Consider the following 24,755-nt stretch of genomic DNA (forward strand, 5'->3'; position numbering starts at 1 on the left):
GTATAACCGCGTTTTGTTCTGCCTGGAGTGAGTGGGTGAAAATTGTCTGGGAGGCGATTCCTTCGGAGTTTCGTTACATGTTCGAGCACTTCCCCGTGCACGGGCAGGCTGGGTCATAACCCACAGCTGCTGCTGTGTACGTCAAATCTTTACTAGCATGATGCTTACAGCCAACTGTATTGTCTCCTTTAAAGTATAAGCTCCGTGGCTGGATAACTGCTCTGCTTTCCTTCTTTGGTTATCTGATATAATCATATTGTACCAAGCGGTGACATGGAATACGTGACGTTACAAGTAATTTTTCTCTCACTAGGTGTATTTTGTATCTTGAGACCGGAGGATCCTAGTGCTCCATCATTCTCTCATCTCATTTAAGCGTACTTTTAAACCAGATGCAGCATGCATATAAGGCAGCATTAGAACTGGGCTGCATCTCTTATATCCACCCAGGTTTTCCACTGGTGCTGAGCTGTTCTTACCTGGTAATTCCTTTCCACAACAGCAGGTATTGTACACAGTCAGTGGCTTAATTACAGCTGATACTGATATCTGTCCGTGCACTGACTAGACAAGTTTCCACCACCAAATTACCATGGTGCCACCACTTGGTACTACATTTGGGATAAGGGCTTGATGGATGTAGGGACTGATCTACATTTACCTCAAAATGGCATCTATCTTTGCTGGAAAGTTGGGGCTCATCCTGTCTGGGAAGGACCTTTGTCCTTTAAAACTGGCTATTTGTCACGCTTTGCAAAAGATTTCATTTAGATAGGATTGCTGAAGTGCTATGACTTATCAGATTGGCTCGTCTTCCTAAAATGAAGCTCTTTAACCTGGTGCCCTTTCTATGTTTTGTTTGTTGTGTTTAAATCTCACAAATATCTGAAACTTAAGCATTATTTTAGCATGTTCTCTCTCTTTTTTTTTTTTTCCTGATGGTTTCATATAGCTGTTCTTTTGAGAGGATGAAAGCTTACAGTTATCTGCTACTCTGAATTCTATTTCTACTAATAAACTAAAAAATTGCTGGAATGGTTTCTTCAATCAGAAGCAAAATCAATGCTATTTTGTATGTTTTAATTGTCTCTTAGCTGCATGGAAAGCAAGTGATGCAAAAGAAATACCTACCTGTAGTAGTCTTTTGGTAACAAGCAATCAGTTAGATCTGCTATGACCTGGGTGTATTTTCCCTGAAATTTCTTATAGTCCTTGCTTTCTACAACAAAAGTCAAAATTCTGTGTGTGACCTTTAGGTCCTCTTATTTATGTGATCTGGGTAAGGTACTTCAGAAAAGGTCTAAAGTGCTTTATGAGTTCTTATTAAGCTCTGTGGCTGGGTGCTGGTTGAATATGGAAGCCCTGATTAATGCCAGCAGTTTTCTCCCAGCGTATGCTAAGACAGTGCTCTGAACTTTTACTCTGTTCCGTGGTACTATACGTAACATGCGTTTAAATAAATAAAGGCATTTGTTTGTTTTTCCTCCAAATTAGGAGGACTGCATTTGTAAAGCACTCACTATTACTTTATACATTTTTTACTGGTGTTTGATTCGGTGCTCAACTTGAAACTGGAGGAACGAGATTGCTTGGCCCTAATAATCCCAGTTAGGTGTCCCGCATGTTTCAGGACAACTCAAAACTGAGGTGCTCAGGATGAGAGCTGAGAGACAGCCCGGTGTTTGCTTTGAGGTTTTATTGATTGCCCTGAGTTCCCTATATAACGGGAGTCAGGTTTATAAAACAAATAGGCAGAACAAGAAGAGATGGAAGTAGAAAGTTTGGAGAACAGAAAATTATATTTAAGTGCAAATAAACTTAAATTTAGGAGCTCCCCTGTAGCTTTGGCTGTTTATTCCAAAATTGCAGGAGGCCCTGCTTTGCACTGGAGGGCTCAGTGCTGTGACTCCCCCCTGGAAGCAGACACGGAATGGTTCCCTTTCAAAGCTGCGGAACGGGGAAGTAGTTGTGGTAATGTATCCCCCAAACAATTAAATACCAACACCTCTCAAAGCCTTCAGTTTACTGCTCTGTGGTAATTTGTGAAAAAAAATAGTAATAATCATGGTAATATGTTGGACTGTGATGGCTAGTGGTGGAGGGCTGGGCACATCTTCTGTTTAGTCACACTGGCTGTGGAGACGGAAGCGTCTAGCCAAAACGGTCAGCTGACACTTAGGGTAAAAAACAAAATGTTTGCTATAGTGTTTTTAAATCCCTTTGTTCTAAAAAGTGTCTCTTCTAGAAACGTGTCCCTCTTGGAGCTACAGTTCACAGCCTCTCCTCACCCCTCTCTCCCCTTTTTTCCTTATTCTACAATTCTATGTGCAATTTTTCTGTTCCTCTGTGCTGAAGCAATTCAAAGGTAATTCCTGCTGCAGTTGAGTTGGGTTTGATATGTTTTGCACGTCTGCTCCTTCCCCCCAAAGCATTTGAGCGTGGAGATACGAAACAAACCTGCGAGCATTAGGACGTGCCTGTAGTGCTGTGGCAAACATTTCCCATAGTAACTTGGGGAATGTTGCAGGTGACTTAGATTAAGCTTTGGCAAACGATGCAGGCAGACTTGCTAATTACTTTTTCTCTTCTAGGCTTAAGCAGCCAAAGATGAGTCGTGGATTTTCAGAAAACAATAACTTTCCGTATGACAACAATCAAATGGTTTTGGATATGATCCTGTGCTCCCTAATCGGTGTTCCCCAGCCTATCAACTGGGACAGCGTGGCAAGGCTCGTTCCAGGATATACATCCAAAGAGGTGAATTTGCTAATACAAGTATCCGTCTACTCTAAGTAGTACTTTATGAAGAAGAAAACTTTGGGGAGGGAGGGAAATTGAAGTTAAGTTTTTTTATTATTATTTTTAATTTAATGTATAATTACAAGAACTGAAAATGTTGAATATGCAGTAGATTGAAAACATATTTTTGTTTCTACAAAACTTGAACATTGAGATATACAGTCCACATTTTATTTCATTAAAACTGATAAAGAATACAAATAAAAATCAATGGAAAGTAAAAACTGAAAACAAATTTAGAAAAAAATAAAAAGCTATGATGTTTCAAAATATATAACTAAGGTTATTTTCATGGAAAGGATGGCAGTACCTACTAACCTCCTGTAGCTTCTCATGGCCTTACTAGCATACCTGCTAATTTTCTGTGAATGATATTATAACTCTAAGGAAATAAGAGTTACAGATCTTACTGTGAAGGAGAGCCATTGCCTTTCTTGCTTGGTGTGGACCATTTTTTCTTTGGTTGGAATAGGATTTGGAAGAACCTAGTGCCTCTCTATGCTTAATCTCTTTGGGCTGCTGAATTTCCTTGTGAAATGGTTTTCATTACTTAAAAATAAAACTGTTTTTTTTTTGAGTTATGAGGGAAAGTGAGCTAAGAGAGAAAAATGTCTTTTGTCCTTGTGATTCAGTGAAGCTGGAAAAAAAACAAGCCAACGGTCTTTATTTTCTTGACAACTTAATCAAATGTGTCAGCTGACATTTGTAGCATTGCTCGCGGGCATCACTGTAACCTTGTATTTAGAATATCAAAGTGAATGATTGGGAGTAGAAACTTATGTGGAAGGTTAATGCCTTTCAAGTGTTCGGCAAAGCACTAGGGGGCAGGAGGGTGTCTCCCATTTAACTTTCAATTTACAGGCAGTTCTATGCACCTTAAGCAACCAAAATAGTTACAAAAACATTGGTGAGATCTCTCCTTATGTTAACTAAGATAATGTGATTGATTAGTACATATCTGGCCTGAAGAGTCGTGTCACAGGGGAGTTGCCTGTGGAATTAAGTGGACTTACAGATATGTGCAAGTTACCTGTGCACAGGATTCTGCAGAACCCATCACTGTCCTTGAGGTATGGAATTACGAAATGGGAAGACTTCCTAGTTCATCAAAACAAGGAATGGAGAGCTGATAAAAGTGCAGAGGAAATCACCAGTTCCACGTGTCCAATCAGAGTGGAAATCATAAAGGGAAGGAGTAATAATTATGAAGCAATTATAGCCACTTGTAATAATGTTTGTGATAGAAGGACTAGCTACAAAAAGAGACATTAAACTCTCCTTTAACTTCCCTTTTGAAGATCAGGTTTAAAATTGCAGGCCTAGAGGAAGTAAAGGTTGAAACAGGTTCCATCTAACTTTATTCTGTTACTGTTTAATTATGGCAAATTTTATTTTATTGTGTGTTTATGTGCTTTTCTGATACCACTAAGTAGGAAGCGTTATAAGTCTAATATCAGCATGATCAAACTGTTCATGTAAACAAGGAAATATGGAATGCAGTATCTGCCTCAAATTAGAGTTATTAAAAATGTACTGAAAGCTACTGCTTCATTGTCCTATCATTTAATCTTGTGACAGTGTGCAAAAAGGTTTGATGAACTAAAAAGCAGTGGAAGTTCACCCGTTGACAACCAGTATAATCCCCTGATGGCTGCTGGTGGGAATCCTGTGGAAACTTTAGCCACGTACATCAAATCCTCCTTGCTCGATACACAGACAGAGTTTCAGGAGCCTGCTATTGGGCAGGATTCCATTACGATAACTGGTATGTTTTTAGTCCTTCTGAAATACATTGCCTTTTGTTATAATCCGAATGTGCATGCTTTTCTGTCTTGAGTGGTGAGCCCACCCAGGAAGAGAACTTCTTTGTCTTTGAAAGAGAAGAGTTAAGCATATCTATAATACATACATGAAGTCTCTTAGAGTTTATGTTGAGGCAGTGTTAATTTGTTTGGGGATTTTTAATAATTTGTCCTGTCAAAGGGCGTGATATGCAGGAGTGCATAAACCTGTATGCTGGATCCTTCTGTTCAGGATTTTTGGTAAGGAGAGGAATTATTCTTCTGTTTTGTATCCCGTGGTGGCACTGTTAAACCTAGAACTTGCAAACACAGTAAGCTGTGATATTCAAGTAACATGAAAGCTGTGTGCAGAAGAGGTGTGGAAAACTGAGATGGTCCCTCAAGATCAGACTTCCCCAGCAAACTCGCCGACTGCTTGGTGGCAAGAAGGCTACGCAGGAGCTGGGAGCATATTCTAGTCACTTTTTGATGCTGGATAGTCTTGCAGTGACATGCAATGTGCCTTAGTCAATTATGCGTCCCAGTAATGCTTTGACAGAACAGGACCAACCCTAATAGTTGTGTAGTGATTGAAATACAATATCTCCTTAAGTACCATCTCCTTAAGTACCTCTACTGTGCTGAGTTTTAATTAACTGTGTGATAGTTATTCTCTCGGTTTCGTTATGCTCTGAGATGTTTTCAGCACCTTGTAGGACTTGGCAAATGTGTTGCATGACAAAATTGCTTCACTGCAGTAATGAGTAAACAATTTATGTGGTACAAATTGAGAAGATAGTGTAAGTGTTAAAATGTTCTTTGTTATGGCATCTTTCACTGTTGCAGCTTTCTGGTCACTGTTCTTTTTGCAGAAGAAAAACAGCTCTTTGACCTTTGCTGGAGTATGAATAAAATGTTTTTAATATATCTCGTAATGACATGAAAACTGTACATGGAGTAGGTAGACCAAAATGCTTTCATCAGCTTTCAATTTTGTAGTTGTTAAATGCATTATATGGAATAAATACTTCTTGCACCCACAGGTGGCTACTTAGAAGATAGTAGCTTCCCAGTAGGCAGTTAACAAGCTAACTCTTCTCATAGAACTCTTTAGACAATTACTGCATATTTTCTTTTTAACACTTTAATACATGTAATAAGTATTAATACATTTAAGTACCCCAGTGTTTCCTAATATACGATCCTAGCATGAGATGATTTCTGTTTTCTAACATATTTTCTTTGTGACTTTGGATAAATAATTTTATCTGTCTATAAGTAACTAGCTAATATGAAATTAGGGTAAGTAATCTTTTTCTCACAGGCTTGTAGTGAACTTACCTTCTTAACATTTGTGAGGTATTAGTATATTTCAAAGTTAAGGATTTGAGAAAAGTCTCTTTGTAAATTTATATTTTTTTCATCAATTACTTCCTAGTGTATTTACTCACATCTGCACCTTTTTAAGATAAAAAATTTGGGGCCTGTTTGGATTTGTTTGTAGACACGAAAAAGTAATCAAATTCATTTTGTGTTGGGTTATGCTTTTATTTGAGTTGTAAAAGCTTATTTATTATTAGCTAATTTTAAAGCAAATTGCTGTTAAGTTGTTCTAAATGCATCTTGTGGCAGTAAACAAGCATATAAGACAGAGTTTTACTCAAGATATCTGTTACTACCTTTCAGAATTTGAAACATCTTCTATTGAAAGAAGAAAAAAAGGAAATGTGTGGTAAAGCTCTGTTAGTTTGGCTCTGTTTCATGTTCTTGTCAGAGTTATTTCCTTTGCTTCAGTAAATAACTTCCCTGTGACCAGAATACATTTCCTAATATTTGCAGACAGAACTCTTCTATGCTATTTTTTCCACAGGCCTTTCCTTTAAAACATTCACCTTACCTTGCATTCAAAATTTGGGACTCCTGCCTTGGCAGTATTTCTGCTAGCATGGGTCAACTGCCTGCAGTGGAATGGCTGCACTGAAGGCTGTGGCTGACTCAGCCATTTCCAAGGTTCTCCTAGGGTCTGTCCAGTAAATCTTCCCATTTTATTAACTGCCTTTCTTCAGTTATGGCCTTACTGAGGCTTGGCCAAGCAAGGCTTTAGGCTGTGTCTTTGGAGAAAGTTTTGTTTCTTCTGCCTTTGGTGTGTTAACTGCTTTCCTGAAAGGCATAACTGCTGTGTCCTGAACTATACAGAGCTTCCGGATCTTTTCTGTTGTCAGTCTGCTATTGTAATGTAGCCACAAGAAGAGAAGGTGTATTTTAGTCATTTTTGGAAGAGTACAGCCTCTTGCACTGCACAAGAGGATGAAGGTGCTTCTGGAGCCCTTTCCCTAGAAATCTGAGGGTGGGGATCAATTCATCACGGTAGGAACAGTTACTCAACATCTGAATGCTGGTCTTGTCTTAACCCTTGATCCAGGACCCAGTGGGTTTGTTGTCTAGACCTTCTGGCCTTCACCAGGTTTTGTGTGCACATTCCACTGCTTTTAGTGTGTTTGTGACAAAAACCTATTTGAATTAAAGCTCAGCTGTCCTTTATACCTGAAATAAATTGCATGTTATATCCTGGTAGCAAAGCTGCATGAAAACAGAAGTTTTCATGTGGCAGAGTCTTAAGGCCCACATCCCACAAAGCAGATGAGAGCTGAAGGTTGGATTGTATTCCCAGAAACAAATGCTGAAGACTTTGCACGAATCTCATTGCTCTGTATTCAGACAGGGCTGATTTGGGTTTCCAGCCAAGTGTCTGGGCAACCCAGCAATGCTGCTGATGTACGTCTCTGTTTTATGGCATTCAGGGCAGGAACTTGGCTTATCTAGCAGCCCTTATGGTAGCACAAATCTGTTGCTGGTTACGTAACATTGCTCTGTTACGGGAGCCATACTTCAAGATAATGAAAAGGAAAAGGTCAGGCATTTTTGATCTGATGCAGCCTTTTTTTCCTTACACTTAAGGAAGGCCCAGCACAACCTCTGCAAGGAACTGTTCGTCAGAATCTGAGAAAGGTCCTGTACATAACAGTGGAGAAAACACTGACGAAAGCCAAGGGTAAGAAGATCTCTGTGTGTTTTTTACCTAGGGGATTACAGAGCTGACAGAAAGATGTCCAAAGTTCTCTCACAATTCTTCTATCACAAAGAACACAGCTAGGAACATCCTAATAAATGCTATAAGAAATTTTGAAACCTTTTCTTGCAACAGAAATGTTAGATGTTGGTTTGAGAATTTCAAATGTGCAGTAGGGATAGCTTATGTAAGAATCTGCCCATAGTGTTCCTCTGAACGACTGATTGCTGCTGTGGTGAGAATGGGAACCAGAGCCTGATTTTAAAAAGGAGTAAATCAAGACTGATGCTTAATAACATTTAATATATGTAAAAACAATCTGTGAACATAGGTTTGTCCTGTTCATGTGAAAGAAGGAAAACTGTAAATGAAAAGTGCAAATGAGTGATTTTACTACCAACTCAAATAGACATGCACATCACATGTTTTCTGTACCAGGCAAGTACGCCTAGAATAATATGTTTGATTCAAGCATAATGTTAGACATTTTTTTGTGGAGACAGTGTTTACTGATTCTAGCTTTTACTTTAAGAGATAGTCAAACCAGTTTTAATTTCCACTGATGAAAATTGCTGTTGTATGTTTTTATTGTCCTTTTGTGCTTCAGTAAGTTAGGCATGTGTATCTGCCTATTTTTTCAAGAAAATAAAAAAGGGAGAACAAATAAGTTCTTTATGTAATTCAGGTAGTACCCCATAACAAACTGAAGACAAAATCAGAGGCTTGAGCTCAATCTTTTTTCTACAGTCCTTTAAATGGTAAATGGCAGTGATTTTGTCAGAGGATGTACGTTTGTGTTTTTCACCTGGTGTCTGACAGTACTTTGCATTAATAGTTAATAACTGCAACTTGTTTTGCTTCTGTTAATAAAAATCTGTTAGTGACATCAGTTTTGCAATGTGTGATCTAGATTTGGAGATGAGGTCTTTGAGTTTTATCATTCTGATTGGTCCTTATGTGTACTTATGGTCCTAATTTGTTTTGTGACTTGCTTTCCTTTGAGGCCAAACATGGTGATACATGTGTGTGATGAAGCAAAAAACCTCAAAGAAGATTTTGTCTGTCCTCGAGACCTTTTGATATCAGAAATGAAATACTTTGCTGAATATCTGTCAGTGGATGCCCAGCGCTGGGAAGAGGTGGACATTTCCGTGCACTGTGATGTTCACATCTTTGACTGGTTGATAAGATATGTTAAAAGGAACACCAAAGATTGTGAAGCTAATGAAATGCCCACTCTAGGTAAAACACACTGTGTAGAGCATTTGTTGCAGGTTTGTTATGGTCTGTACTAATGGAAGGTTAAAGTTTTTGCTACAGTTGAGCTCCAGTCTCTTGTTTCTGTTGTACTGAAACTTTTCATTTGTTAGAAAAGTGTTACAACAGAAGATTCACTGATCATTATAGCAGATGTCTCTGTTTCCTTAACACTGACGTTTTTGAGGATAGCTTAAACAGTGAAAAAGGTCTGACACAGTTTGGGACCTGGTGGTTTTAATTAAGGTTCTTCAGGCATCTTCTGAACAAGAACAGAGTGGTAGTTATAGAACAGTGACAATTGTTGTATTAGGTCTTGGTTTCTTTCCCTTCTGCTCCCTATCTGTACAGGTGCAATACTTTCTAAAATTTCAATGCAATCTGATACAACAGTACAACTTTTCCTCTATATATGTTTGAGGCAAGTTTTTAATCTATTTATCTATTAAATCTATTATTTATCTAACCTATTTAATCTATGATTTTTAAATATAAACAAAGTTAGAGTAGTGTTAAAACTTGAAATGCAGAGGTTATGTTGAGCAAAACTTCATCTGGGTATGGTGGCTAGTGATGGACGTTTATCTTGCTGTGTAATTCTTTAGTCATTGTATTCCCATGAAGGCACCTGTTCAAGTCTTTATAAATTCCAGATTGTTGAGCTCTGTTATCATCGCCATCTAGATGATAAGCCAAGACTTTGTTTCTCATAAGGTGGGAAAGGCTTTGCATATTGGAAGGTGGAATAATGAGTTGATTGTTTTAAAAAATATTTAAAACAGATAGGAAATGTGTGGCGGGAGGGATGCAATGTGAAATTACCAGAAGAATTAATGGAGAAAAACAAACAAACAAACAAAACTTTCTTTTTGACTTCTAGAACCAGCAAATGTCATATCAATTCTTATTTCTTCTGAGTTTTTGAAGATGGATTCATTAGTAAGTATTAAGAAAGGGTTCTGTGCCGTAAGAGTGCGGTTAGTCTCTGTGTCTAACAACTTGTTTGTTGTACTTTTGTTGTTATGTAAACATGATGAGAGAGGGCCTTTTAAAGATTTTGCCACCTTTCTTATTCAAAGCAGTAATTTAAAATTTGCAGAATCTCAATAGGGATGCAGAAAACTTGCCGAGGAAGTTATTTCTAAATGTTATAGTGAAATCCTGGATTTGTCTTCTGATGACTGATCCAAGTAACGTCAGTATCTGTCTTTGACAGGTTTTATTAAAAAGATTACTAAATTAGTGAATACCTCTTGTTTTGTGTCCTTACACAAAAAACTTCCATAGCTTAGGATCTGGTTCTCCTTCAGCTCTGCCTACTGACTTGTTTGTTAGAATGTTTGTCAAGTTCTGTCATTAGGGTGACCTACAATTAAATACATAGTAAATTTAGCTGTTTAATACTGAGATCCAGGTGATGCCTATGTATAATGGTTCTCTTTTGCAAGCCATTGTGAGGTACTGCTTACTGAAGGCAAAACATTTGTGGAGTTGTTTTCCAGATTTCCGTAGAAACCTTTTGGAGGAGAGCACAAACAGACTCGGTCACGTTAATTCATAGTCTCTTTTAGACAAATCTGAGACTTGCTTTTTGTTTTTAGGTAGAACTGAAATAGTTTTCTAAAACACTAGATGCTTTCTAAAAAATGAAACAAAAAACCAACAACCAAACAAAAACCTACAACAGTTCCAAGTAATTAGCCCATCTTTTGAGATAGCTTTGTTTAGAATTCTTTAAAATTACTTTTAACGTTTCTGTTTTTCCTAGGTAGAAAAATGTATTCATTATTGCCACAAAAATATGAATGCTATTGTGGCCACGCCATGTAATATGAATTGTATCAATGTTAACCTTGTCACAAATATTGCTGATCTCTTCACGCACAATGAAGTGGAAGAACTGAAGGACAAGAGAGATAAATTCAAAAGGTAACTTTTTGCCCTGTAATACACTACTGAAGTGCTATAGAGCTTTTGGATCATTTTTTGGATCGTTATTTGACACACTGTGAAGTTTGGAATCATGTATATACAATTTATATTCTCATGTAATGTATCTTCAGAACATGATGAAGTGACTTCAGAATTTTTTATGAAAATTATGAGCAAAAGGAGAGGTTTTTTATATGAGGCAAGCTGAAGGCAAAGGTCCCCCTAGGAGTGTGACGTGGACAAGTTATTCATGAATTCTCACATGAAAGCCAGGATTAGGGTGAGGAACCATTTATGGCATAACATGCTTCTAATTTTTACAGTTTGTTTTCAACAATCTGTGAACTCTGGACATAAAATTTAGGGTGGCTGGAATCCTGAAGAGTTATGATGGAATACTATTATAGAAAGCATACAGAAGGACTCTGGCTTAGTCAGTGTCAAGAGAAGGGTCAGTTACTGGAGTTAGTGGCAGACTGACAGACAAGCAAGATTAAAGTTAAAACTTCCTTTAATCAATAGGGATGAAGGCATTACAACTTCAAGAGCTGAAGTTAAGTGTAGATTCACAGTAAAGGTCTTCTAGGCAGGGTAGAAACTGGCAGATTAAGTTGTCGAACAATATAATAGAGGGGGAAAAATTTAAGGGATCTCTTTCTTCACATAATAATAAAAATAAGAGATGACTAGGCCAGGATCCAATTATCTAAACAGACTATTTTAAAGGGAAATCATGTTAAAAGCTGGATTCTGAAAGAAACACAATGACTTTGCAAATCATTAGAATATAGTTCTTAGTCTCACTATATATAAAACATTTTTTTCTAATTGGTAAGCTGTGTTGCTGTCGTTAATAGTAAACTGTTCTGCAAGAAGATTGAGAGACTCTTTGATCCAGAGTACGTAAATCCAGATTCTCGGGGAAGTGCAGCAACATTATACAGGTGTGGTCTTTTTTTGTGTGTTACTACTTCAATTGCAAGGGCAGTCCCTGTAATTGGAAGTCCTGCTCTTAATCCAATATTTCTGTCTTTATTTTTAAATCTAGATGCTGTTTATGTAAAAAGCTGCTAACTAAAGAAACGGAAAGAAGAATTCCATGTGTCCCAGGAAAAATCAACATAGATCAACATGGGAATATTGTCTTTGTACATATAAGGTATTGAATATATATGTTAAATATATTTTTTTCTTCAGCTAAATGATGTTATGTGATTTTACAAAATGCTACATGTTTAGGAATTATCAGATACTTGCATTGCAAAATGAAATGAAGGATACACGTAGAACAGTGTGAATCGTTTCAACTTTTTACAGTACTGGGAGGGGAGGGGAAGAGTTGAGGGAGAGTACGATGATCTGAAATTCATTCATCAGTGCAGCTGCTGCAATATGGAAATACTCCAGCCATGATTACTGGGAGGACTATTTTGGGTTGTACTGCTTTACACAGAAAATACTCCGTTAATTGTTTCAGCAAATTGTTTTTAAGATATATGGAGCCCATTGCCAAATTGAATTAAAGGCTGCCTTACTACAGGGCTTATTATGGAATGGTAGCTCCATCTCTGCAAGCAAAGAAATGCTGAAGATTATATTCTAGACTGACTTTATACTGTCAAATTAAATAATCAGCCTGCTTAAAAACTATTATAAATAAACATTTCCAGTTGTTTTTGTGTTCTAAAGTATTTGTCCAAGGAACTTCCAGGACCTGTTCTGCATGTGTGCCTTGTTCGTTTGGCACAAATGTTTAATTTAATTCTGTCTCTTTGAGCCATGCTTGTAAACAGTTGGATTCCCTTCTAAATGAATGCCAGTGCATGATGTGCTGCAGTTTTCCCTTCCTCCTCACATAACCCCTTTAAGGAAGATAGTAGGAAGTTAATAACGGGAGGCCTTTCTCAACTTATCTATTCAATTCAGAACAACCAAAACATGGTTCAGTGTCAGCTCCCAGGAAAATGCATTCATCTAGTGTTACCTCCCACAAGTAATTCCAAGGTGTTAAGTTCTACCTAACAATCTAAATAGAACCGAATCTGTGACCCTGTCCTGACATAGTAGGATCCTTGGTGATTAGCCACTTAAAATTCATTAACTGTATTATTTAAGATGACTATGTAGTTGATATGCCGTTCATAGTGCAGAAAAATACAGATTTTTAAAGTTATTCAGAGAATTATTTAAGTTCTAATTATTGTGGTACTTGCAACTGCTTTTCTACACAGAATCCATCTATTATTCCTTAGATGAGGAGATGTTGGCCACTGACAAATTCAGGCTTATGATCTAATAAAAACCTCTCTTTAATGATTTAGAATTAGTTTTATGTGTATTGGTCCTCTAGTGGTACCTAGAACTAATTTCCAGTTGGAACCACCACTTTCTTAGTCTAGGTCAGATGTATATATAATAAAAAATGGTTCAGGATAGGCTTAAAATTATGGGAAAATAGTATCTGCTCCTTCTGAGGATAACACGCACAGGTGCTGGTTGTGTATTCTCTTTTGAATTATGAAGAGGTGTTTGTCATTTTATCACTTGAAAGGAACAAAGTCTATAATGTGCACTATTTTTAAGACCAGAAGTCTCAGATACATATGTTCATTTAAAAAAAAAAACAACAACAACAGAACAGTCTCCTATTGTCAAGCTTTAATTACTAACTGACTAATCGCTGCTGCATTGCAGGTGCCTAGAAGTGTATATATTATGTTGGCTTTTAAATCGAATAAAGTAGAATGACAGGACTTTGCTTCTGTTGCACAACTATATTACTCTAAATAAGAAAAGTGCAATTTCATTGAACTTGTTTGCAGGTGCATATTTCAATTCCTTCTACTCTGCATATTGATTTTCTTTTGTTTCATGGTTCTCCTGATTTCCAAAAGGCTCAATATTTATCTTAGCTTATAAATTTGCAGTATGTGGAGCTTGAGATGAAGCAAGCTGTAAATCTTTATTGTTAGTATGCTTAGCATGTTGTGAAAAAACGCACACATTTCTGTCATGGTTTGAATTTAATGATTCATTAAATTCATCATCCTTCATTGTATCCTTCCTGTCCTAAACTGTTCTATAGGATTTCCACCAGTGGAAGATGTGGTGTTCTGCTCCTTCTCCAACTCACCTTTCTGGTGGCTCAATCAAAACAGTTTTATTGACTCTGTGTACAACCTGACATTCTGCTTTTTCAGAGATAAAACCTGGGAAGTCCATGAGTACTTAATTGGCCTTCATGAAGAATTAAAATCTTGGCGTGATGTTTATTGGCGTCTCTGGGGGACTGTCAATTGGTTGACCTGCTCAAGATGTAATCAAGTTAGTCTATTTTCATTTTCACTTGTTTGGTAGGTGGCTTGTTGTGCATAAGTTTTGGGGGTGAGGCAGAGATCAAAACAGTTCAGGAAAATATATTCCTTCCTTCCCTTTGGCGGGTTGGTTTTGTCACCAACTGGCTTTCAGTGATTTTTTTGAGTGGGAGACATGATTATTTGCATTGTGGAAGTAACAGATGCTGTGGTTCTTGACTTTTAAGTACTATTTTTTCCATCACTTTCCCGTTTCCTGTTGTTCTGGCCACTAAAAGCAAAATTAAAATGTTTATTCTCTGGCTGCTCGGGTTTTAGTGAGTGAAATAGTCTTTCTATGGGCTATTGAGTGTTTGCATTTTGGGGCGTGGCAATCAAGTTTGATATGCATTCTTTCTAGTGCAAAATTAACTTCCATAAGTAATTCCATCTCTCATTATGTCTCTTCTTATTCTGATGTAGTGTTTCCTGTGTACCGAGTTCTCCCATTGCCAGTACCATCCGCAACCAGTTCTTTATCCAGGTGTAGCAAGTGCTCTGGGCTCAACTGGGACAGGAGTATATCCCTGTTGTAACCAAAAAGTGCTTCGATTTGATCCTACTACCCTCCCAAAGGTACTTAAATACTAGCTCACTTTTAAAACAGCATAACAAAGGGGGAGGAATGTGGCAATATGTTACAAAAATAGATCTTTTTCCAAAATGAGGATTGTAAATTGTTGCGGTGTCCTGCAGACTTGCTGCAGGATAGGATGAGGACGGAACCCTGAAATCAGTCTTCGTCCTGTTTTAGTGTCTTGCTCTGAGAACCATTCAAAGATAGCAGCATTCCCTGGCTGGCAGGGTGGAGCATGGCTCTGGAGGAGAGGGCACTGCAGTAATCCCAGAAAGGCTTTTTTTTTCCTTCCATTTCTGTAACAGCATGTTTAGTGCAAGGAAGGGATATCCATCTGTTCCCTTTCGTCTTTATACATTTGACTATGTTTAATGCTAAAATTGAAAATGAAACAGTTCTCTAAATATTGTTTTTCCTACATAGTGAACTCTGCTTTACTTCTCAGAATCTCTGCTTCTAGAAGTTTGTTAACTTTAGCAAGAGCAGAATCAATGTCACCTCTAGAATCAAAAGGTCATCTGTATGGTTTACATCCTGAGAAAACTTCTGAGTTTACAGACAAAATGTTTTTAGAAAGCTAATTTTTGGTATTGTATTTACCAAAATCAGTTCTTCCCATTAACTCATTTCTCTGATGTGTATGTATCACAGGGCTGTCAAGTGAGGGATCACATGGTCGACTCACCCTCAGGAAATGGAGATGAGGATGCTTTATCATCTCAGACTACTAAAATACTGAATGATTTGCTCCATCATAGAGACGTTATCGTTGTTCCTTTCACTAAGGATGAGAATAGGTAAGAACATTGTATTGTTACTGATATCTTAGCCTTGAACGCTTCATGTGTTCATGTTGCATTTAATCTCTGTTTTTAAATGGGTGACAGGGCACTTTCTAAATGTAACTTAATTGGAAAGGGAAGAACAAATACAGTTGCCTTTTATGTTTCAAGTAGACATGTACTCATTCAATCTCCATAACCATTCATTCCTATCTTTATTTGTATTTTAATGGGTTGTTAGCAAAACATGTGGGTGATTTGGGAGTGTTTTTCTTTTGATGAGTACAGAGAGACTGATTCTAAGTTGTGATATAGAAAAATATAAATATTTTTGTTTCACATGTTTCTGTAAGTGACTCTGGCATTGGGCTCTGTGATGAAAAAGGCATCGAATGCGACGTACTCGTAGAGCCAAATACACCGTGGGGCCCCAAAACTGGAGAAGTCAATGCTGTGAGTGACTGCTAATGTTTTTTCCCCATCTTTCCAATGATGAAGAGCCTTACAAGGGTACTTTGAAGAATTCATTAAATAACCTTAATAAATAAATAAAATACGTTGATAGAGGAAAAGGTGCACCACTGAGCGTTGCAGGATAGCATAGGCTAGTGAAGATATAAAATGCCTAGTTGATGAAAAGGCGAAACATTTACCAACTCTTCCAGAAATATTTCTGTAAAGCAGAAGTAATTCTCTGGGTGTCTGAGCTTTGCAGCCCATTTATAGCCCAGTGGTATTTAAAGAACCAGTCATATTCTACAATACATCTGGTGGCAAAGTTTATTTATTGCCACCTTCATTTGTCTACTGATGCATATCTGGGTATATATGACCATGTGGCTTTTATAAATCTATATAAATGAAGTACAGTAATCTGTTGTTTTATTTTTTTGTTTGTTTGTTTCCAAGGCATGTATTTTCCAGTACATAGTACTTTCCAGAGCTATGATTCATTTATGTTTCTATGTCAGATCAACAGAGATACTTTCAAAGCCAAATTTATGTAGACTGTTTGTAGTACTACCTCTCTTTTAAAGAGATCTTTCATGCAAAGATAAGTTTTTGAAGATCTGCACCCGTTCTGGAACTTCTGGTAACTCAACAATCCTGATGGTAGTGTGATGCTGCTGCTAGCATGAGAAGTTCAGTGTCAGTAGCTCTCCAGCAACAAATGCAGGAAACTTTAAAATCTTAACTCCATAACAATCTGGTGCATAACAGCCCCCCAGCCCTGGACTGTTTATTTGTATTACAAACACATATAAGTATTTTTAAGCTAAGGTTAGGCAAATTAAAACATGACTCTGAATTCACCATGTTTAATCGATTAGTAGTTTACAACTTGTTTGTCCAATTAGTCATTCCACCAAAATGCAAAGCTAAAAATGAAAGTAAATCTTCCAGGAGCTACTGATGTAGATTGCTGTTACTTTTTGCATACTATTCTGGGGATTCCACTCACTTTTTTTTTTTTTTTTTCCTTCCAATCATTATTAATTCTTTAACTTATGTCTCTTCTTTTTTGTGACTACAGTTTCTTTCTCTGAAGAACTGGACTTTACAACTGGTTAGTAAAACGTTTTGTTCACATTTTCAGGCATTTGCACTTCTGCCATGGCAGAAAACTAGCTTTGATTTTTTTTTTAAATCTTATTTTCTTACTAATGTAGACAGAAGTTTTATTTCCTTTTGTGTTAATGTGGAGGTTACATTATAGTTTTTTACAAGAAAGAATAAAGTATGTGTGAAGTGCTACGTTAGCCTGAATAAAAAATAAAATTTCCTTTTTAATTTTTTATAAATGACGTAAATAGATGAGCAGCCTAGTAGGTCATTAGGCTGACAGGTCATTAGGCTGATTTTAAATCTTCAAAAACAGAGTTTTAGTGCCTGTCTCTTTGGCTTGTCTGAGATGTATGTATCCAAACAATGTATTTGTAGTGTGCTGCAACATGCATGCTCTGTTACTTAATTACTGAGTATCTCAGCAGTTTCGGGGTAAAGCAAGCCTCAGTAAAACCCTAAGAAGTATTTTACTATATTTTATGTCTACATGGCTATCTCAGATATTTGCTACCAAAACTTTAATTTTCCTATTAATTAGAAAAATAACATATCCAACAATATTTTGGATGCTAAATGCAGAATCATGCAATTATACAGGCTGAGAAGAGATTTCTAGTGATCATCTTAGATATTTCATCTCACTCTCAAACCAGGGCCAACTTTAAAGTTAGACTCAACTTCAAAGCTTTATCACTTTGCCCATACCCAGTCAAATCTTGATTATCTCTGAAGATGGAGAGACTACAGCCTCTCTAGGCAACCTCTTACAATGTTTGACCACCTGGGAGAAATCTAAATCAAAACATTTGCCAAAACATTCTAAGCAAAGAGTTGAAATTGCTTTCTCAACATTTGAGAACAATTTAACTTTGCACATAGTTGCATCACTAAGATGTGGAGTTAGATTTGAAGACAACTCCTCTGGGACAGATTTGATGTATCATTAATTGGGAATCAAGCCTCGCCTATAATCTGTGGCACTTTTAGAAACAGCAGTCATTGTTATCTGAAGAAGAGGAGTATACCACTGGCTCAGAGATCACTGAGGATGAAGTGGGGGATGAAGAAGAAGTGTGCAGAAAACCAGGTATAACTATAGTGTGTATATTCAACCTCTCTGGAATTTTAGAAGTAAAGGCTCAAGGCAGCAGAATTCTGTATGGAAGCTCTAAACATTAGGAATTTTTAAAGTAAAAATATTACTTCAATTTTATGTCTAGTTTTTTTTCTTTGTTTAGGTACAAATTACCCCATTGCTAATTCTCATCAAAAAATATCGGCAAACAAGGGAAGTTGCAACTACTCACATCCTAGATGTCCTCAAAGTTGATCAAGGGCACATTTTGCAGGAAGGACTATCAAATAACTGTTCTGAAGTTTTGCCTAGATAAATGTTGGAAAAAATGCATGGCTACATAACTATACTTCCTACATGCCTTTGTTTTTTAATACTGTTTTGATTATATGACATTATGAAAGGACTAGTGAGTGTGGCTAGAATTTTGTCTGCATTAAAGATAAGCTCTGTATAAGCTAAAATGATGTTCATTTTTGTTATTGTTTTAATTATGATAACGGGCTTAGGAATGTGGAAAGCCAAAAAAAAACAGCTTTTCCTTTCCACATTAATAATGAGCCACTTGAGCTGAGACACTTCATTTTTATTTTTGTCTTAACTTGAAAGAATTGGAGTGTACCAGTTCATTTAATTTATTAAAAAAAATATTAAATATTGCATGAAGTTTTGTAGTTCGACTTCTAAGTTGTTTGGTCTGATACCACTCAGTTTGTTGATTAATTTAATATGGTCAGAGATGTAGTTTGTATGTATACTTACTTTTTAATTTACAAGAGAAAACTTCTGGAGTTACATGAAATCACCATTTATTTTAAATATGTGCTCAAATAATGCACGCTTCTAATGGAAAAGCATTTGAGTAATCTGTGTGTATTACCATGTCTGTAACACTGACAAAGAAAGATAAAATTACCTGCTTGTTTACTTTCCCTGTAAAGGAATAGGGGATAAAAGTCCTTTTGTAGCTGTGTAGTTGTGAAATTCCAAATGTCTGTGATTGTGTCAGTCAGTAGATTTTTTTTTTTTTTTCATTTAGTAGGGAGAAAGGAGAAATTAAAGAAATTCTACAAGCACCCAAAGAAAGTGGTTTCTTCACCTAGTATTCAGAAAAAGGAGAAGGCATCTGACAAGGTAAAATCAGAGCTGTGAAGTCAGCCTCTCTGAGTTGAATAATGAGGGTTTTACTTAAGTCTTGGAAATTATTTTAAAATATACTTAATGTATTTTTCTTTCTTTGATAGTCAAGTTCCCGAGATGCATCTCCTTTCATGTAAGTAATTTTCAAAGTCCTTGAGAACTTATTGTAGTATGTTCCTTTCTGTAAACTGTTACTGACAACATTGTGTGCATCTTTCTTTTCTAATCAGTGTGAGTATGCAGCAGAACAAATGGGATGCCTCCAGGTCACTAAGATTCAATCAAGATGCTCAAAGAGAAGATGGTCCGTTCTTGCATGAGTCTAGCTTTTGTAATCTTAATGTTATGCAAAAAAAATATTCTTTCATATAAGAAATGGCTAATTTTCTCAATATATGACAATTTAGAGAGCTTTAGGTTGAATTTAATCTCAGACATAAGAGTTTTTTTGTTTTTTTTTCATAGTTCTTCCTCATTTCGGAGAGGACAGACTTCAACTAGGCTAGCTGTTAGTAATCACCTCTATCCAAACTATGCAGCAGTCTCAGGTTCTTCCAAATTGTACAAAAATATTCATACAGCTGGGAACTCCTGAAAATGTTACTTCAGGATTTGACTGGTGTTTATTAGCAATCTCATATATTCTACAGGAGAAAAAAAAAAATCTCTGTGGCAGGAAAATTGAAATAAAATCCACCATATAAAACTAAATCGTAGTTTTGCACAAAGGTTGAAAAATAAATGGGCAGCTTTGGGACTTCTGACTATGAAAATATTGGAAAGGAGTTCCAAGTTTGCAGGTGAAAAATTAAAAAATATATGTTCCAAGTGTATGTTAGGGTGCTTTATGTTCTGTAGTTTCTCAGATACAGTCTCTGTAGGTTACGTGCTGTCATCTGATGACTCGGCAAGAATGCAGATACTTTTTCTTGCATCCCTGTACCATTTGTTGTCTGGGCAGATAAGTAGAGATAAACATTCACTTGCATCTCCTTCACAGTCTTTCTGACTAAAAATACTTAGAAAGTTATTCGTTTACTCTCTTTTTTTAATATCTCCTGAGATTTTTGTGCATTATTGCTGTTCTGAAAATCTCTGCCTCAAAACCCCTTCCGTAGTCTTTTATCTCAGTGTAATTCCTCAGGCTGATTCTGGTATCTACCGATAATCTGCTGAAGCTAGATTATTCATCAAGATCAAGAATTTTGGTTGCTCAAGGTTTTTGTATGAGCTGAGAAGAAAAAGAATGTTATTTTTGCAAATAGGATATCACTGAAGTGTGTGTAGTTCTTCTCTTTGGATTCAGCAGCAAGAAAAACCTGTTCTAAAAATTATTTTTCTGACAGATCAGAGAAGAATGTCTGAGATTACAGGACACTTAATAAAAATGAGACTGGGAGACCTTGATCGAATCAAGTCAAAAGACAGCAAAGAGGTAATTTTTTTCCTGTGTTTACAGAATTAAAGTGGTCCTTAGTAACAAAAACGTGACAAAATTGAAAATACCATCTTCTCAATTACTAACATGGAACGCTGAATTTGACTGATTTTCATTTTCTTGTAAGCATGGGTGGAGGTTGTTGTTTTTTTGTTGTTGGTTGTTTTTTTGTTTTGGCAAAGCAGTTAAATAATCATTTTTAACATTCACTGCCTTTAAAAACTAGACATGGAAAATAGGATGGGTTTAAAAGACGTTGGTGCTAGGTTGTGGCAAAGAAATAAATTAGGCCATAGGTTCTCCTAAATATTAATGATCTTTATGAAAAGTCACTGATTAAATTGGGATAATGTCACAACTTTTTATTTTTTTCTGGGTTCCAGTATGCAGGAGGTATTTATTCTAGACTTGAAGCTCAGATAAAGGCCTCAGCACATGTCAGTACCCGACAAATCAATGCTGAGAAGAATGCCAGGTAAGATATTAAAATAAAATGAAAAAGCAGAACAGGGATCTCTTGGGAGGCTGTGGGGTTTGGAAACTGTTTAAATTAATCATGCTTCATTTCATACACTTTTTGGCATCAACATCCCTTCTGGCAGGTTAACCATATATGATGTGAAAGCTTCCTTTGTCAAAGTAAACTATAGCTAAGAGAGTGAAACTCTTGTGCCCATGCTGGAAGAACTGCTTTTATGTTGGAAGAATTATTGTTCTTTCAATATACATTTTGGTGAAATTATAGATTAGTGTAAAATTGTTAGCCCGTCCTCTGGCCTCCTTCCAAAAAAAAACCCGCAAAACAAAACAGTAATTAAAAAAAATCATTACTGCATATTGGTCATCTACACCTCAAAAGGATAAAAGAAAAGTTAACCGAGGTGCTGGCAAACTGGTTTTAGAGCCTAGAAATGGTCATAATTTGGTCAGCAGGTGAGTCTCTGAAGCTAAACCTTATAATGAAGTTGCTGACAGACTTTTAAAGATGTGTTGGATGCTTCAAATATCTTGTCAGAGGAATTTCTTGCAGGTCTTATTTCTGTCCAGAGGATGCAGGTGCCTGTCGAATTCATGATGCAAAAGAAGTTATTTGACATTACGGTTCTTTGAATAGTGTTACAGTTCTTTGTTTGAATGCACAGTTTGTAGCTGCAGGTACACTGGCAGAAAGGCAGCTTTCTCAACAGAGGTGACCGTGAGATGTTTTTCCTCCTTCTGTCAGAACACACTAACATGAAAACAACTTCAAATAAATACTCAACCAGAGAGCTACTTCATAATAAGTAAACAGAAATTTGAGCTGTAATAACCCACATATGTTTCTTATGTGCTCTTAATCCAGGTCAAAATCCCGTTTTGGTCAAGGCCGTCCAACATAAGGACTCATGGAAAAACTGTAGCTGGAACACTTCACTGCTTCCTGAAGCTATATGGCACTTTGATATACAGACCAAAAGCTTTGACTTGATAAGCAGTGACTTATTTATTACTTTTCACTTTGTAAATTATTTTGTGTGATAAATTAATGCAAATTCAGTAAGGTCTGCACTTATCTCAATTGTAAATATACTATTTCTTATATTTAAATTTGATTGCTTTTTAGGCTATTGTGTTGAGTTGCATAGAAAATATTTTATAAACATACGAAGTTAACTTATTCAACTAACTTTATTTATGGGGAAGACAAATATTTCTTTTGGTATGATAGAAACAGCAAAAAGGAAAAGGCAAGACTACTGAATTCTGAGTACAGTTAGCAGTGTTAACACTGCTAAAATATATATATGTATATTTGTTGTATTTGATAGTATGTTTTAGGTCAGTCTTCTGGGGATTTGCATTTAAAGTCAGTGACAATACAGTAGCTGTGACTTAGATTAGTTTAAGCAGTTTAATGCAGTTCTGAGGCTTCCTTCTGTATAGCCACACAACTCCCTTTCATGTGAAGGCGGGTAACAGGTGAAGACTAGACCTCTGAAGATTATTGACATACTGTGATGATGCAGTATCTCATCTTGCATGCGGAACACTTGCTTTACTTGTATGTGAAATTCATACTTGTTTCCATATCATATCTGATTCCTCTTGCACAATACAATGTTTTGTTCCCTTCTGATGTCCAGACCTTACAAGGCAAAGCAGTTCAGTCTCTTTGCCATACCACTAAATTGCCTAGCAGATAAGTTATTAATTAGCCATCTTCAACTGAGAGGAATCATTAGGACAATTTGTGCGTATAGATATTTTGGGTCTAGTTTCTTTCTGAAACCTGCCTCAATAACACTGTTTAGAAGTCAGATGCACTTTCAAGTTCTGTATTTGCAGCAATAGAATACAAGTTTGTGTATATGTCAAATCTAGGGCTACCAAAATGAAATAACTTGCCTAGAAAATAATTCACATATTAGCAAAGAAAATGGCAATAATGGCAATAATAATGGCTGAATTCAAGTAAACACATTCTGACTTTTTTGAAACAGGTAGAAAGAGCACTCAGGGAAAGTTTATTCTGGACCACAGCTGTAAAAAAAAAAAAAAAAAAAAAAGTGAGTTTGGCGTAATTGTAAGTCTGCAAGATCCTGGGGGGAAGGACAGGGTGGGACAAGGAGAGGGAGATTATCAATGAAATGCACTCTTCTCTCCATTCAGGCTTTTTTGTTTGTCTTGTTTCTTGAGAATTTTCAATAGGCATTAGAAGACTAGGATAGCAATACTTGAAAATATTGCTTTCAATGTGGAAGATTTTTAATGAATTAAAACCTAATGTTTATTATGTATTTTGTCCAATGCAGATTCAGAGCCCAATGAAACTAACGGGCAAAACTGTGCATTTCAGTGGCTTTGACCTTTGCTTAAGTAAGGCTCTATTAATGCCTCAGGTCTGTTTGCAAGTAGTACTGCAGCTTTAGGCAATTATAGTAAACATTGGAAAAGAGATTGTTGTATGCTGAAAGAGGAAGTATTTAAAATCCACTGAGTAAAAAAATAAAATAAAATATCAGAATAAGAGTTTTGCTACGATACTGTAGCTTTTGATAGAGGATTATTCCAAATAGTAAACTTTGCCATGAAAGTTGCAGACTGCATGTGTGTGTGTTTAGTTTTCTTAGAACTACTGACTAGAAAAGGAGGGAAAATTCTTCTGGTTTTGTTTTGTGGGGAAAAAGCCAGTTTTATGTGCCAGTATTGTTATATTCAAAAGTATTTTTGAGCATATAACAATAACATACATGATGTGCAGTCTCTTTCCCCCTTGCCTACCACCTTGAATTTTTATCTTGTATTAATTTTGAAATTTGTCTTGGTTTAATGGAAATAAAAGTTACTGATTTAAGAGCTGTGTGAGTTTTTTATGGATACTTATAAAAAATAAATAAGTACATGAATTTTCTTATGACATCAATCATGCTTGTGTATTTGTGATTAAATTGCAGCATCATGATACAGGCTTTTTATCTGTCAAGATCAGGATATGGTTGAAGGCTGAGCTGTCCCAAATCTACAAGAACTTGCAAGTATTTTTATCTGCATTGAGTTTAGAAGCTGGATTAAAAATTCCTGAGTGAGCTGCCCTGCAGATGGCCCAACTATGCAAAATGCCAAGCGAAGCTATGCTAAAAATATATTTAACTTTGCTTCCCACTGCCACAGTGCCAATCATACCTTTTAAACAGTCTGATAAATCTGTGAATAGGATTAGTTTTCATTCCTCTGCTTTTAGAACTTGCTGTATGGATGTCCTCTATATATACGACTGGAATACAGAAACACTATGGCTCGAAATCTTGGAGAAAGGGCCAGAATATTAAATTTAGCCACAGTAATGGCTCCAAGAGAAAAAGAGTACATGTTAAGAGAGATGGACATATAGTTGGCCTGGTAAGCAAATAGACATGAGCATATTTGACATAACTGAGAGGATGCTTATTTTTGCAAGAAGGGAACTGATTTTTTTTAAACATTGTTTCATGTTCTTGTTGAGTAT

General features: G+C 36.5%; 1 protein-coding gene across 3 annotated transcripts; it reads left to right on the forward strand.

Moving 5' to 3' along the window:
- The first annotated feature begins 431 nt into the window (after positions 1-431).
- KIAA1841 (KIAA1841 ortholog) lies at positions 432-23,751 on the forward strand. 3 transcript variants are annotated; one of them, XM_035322439.1, is made up of 21 exons: positions 432-505; positions 2,592-2,757; positions 4,378-4,564; positions 7,539-7,632; positions 8,654-8,892; positions 9,788-9,846; positions 10,676-10,836; positions 11,697-11,783; positions 11,888-11,998; positions 14,040-14,163; positions 14,616-14,768; positions 15,421-15,566; positions 15,905-16,004; positions 17,086-17,118; positions 18,105-18,204; positions 19,232-19,326; positions 19,437-19,465; positions 19,563-19,636; positions 20,679-20,767; positions 21,154-21,245; positions 22,113-23,751. In XM_035322439.1, exons 2-21 carry the CDS (start codon positions 2,608-2,610, stop codon positions 22,147-22,149), a joined length of 2,160 nt encoding a protein of 719 aa, XP_035178330.1. In that variant the 5' UTR covers positions 432-505; positions 2,592-2,607; the 3' UTR covers positions 22,150-23,751. The 3 variants fall into 3 exon arrangements, with proteins under 3 accessions (XP_035178330.1, XP_035178331.1, XP_035178332.1); XM_035322440.1 differs by lacking the exons at positions 432-505; positions 4,378-4,564 and having other exon boundaries at positions 2,625-2,757; XM_035322441.1 differs by lacking the exons at positions 432-505; positions 2,592-2,757 and having other exon boundaries at positions 4,431-4,564; positions 7,543-7,632.
- Positions 23,752-24,755: the final 1,004 nt, after the last annotated feature.

Source organism: Oxyura jamaicensis, chromosome 3 (assembly GCF_011077185.1).
Source record: "Oxyura jamaicensis isolate SHBP4307 breed ruddy duck chromosome 3, BPBGC_Ojam_1.0, whole genome shotgun sequence".
NCBI classification, from domain to species: domain Eukaryota; kingdom Metazoa; phylum Chordata; class Aves; order Anseriformes; family Anatidae; genus Oxyura; species Oxyura jamaicensis.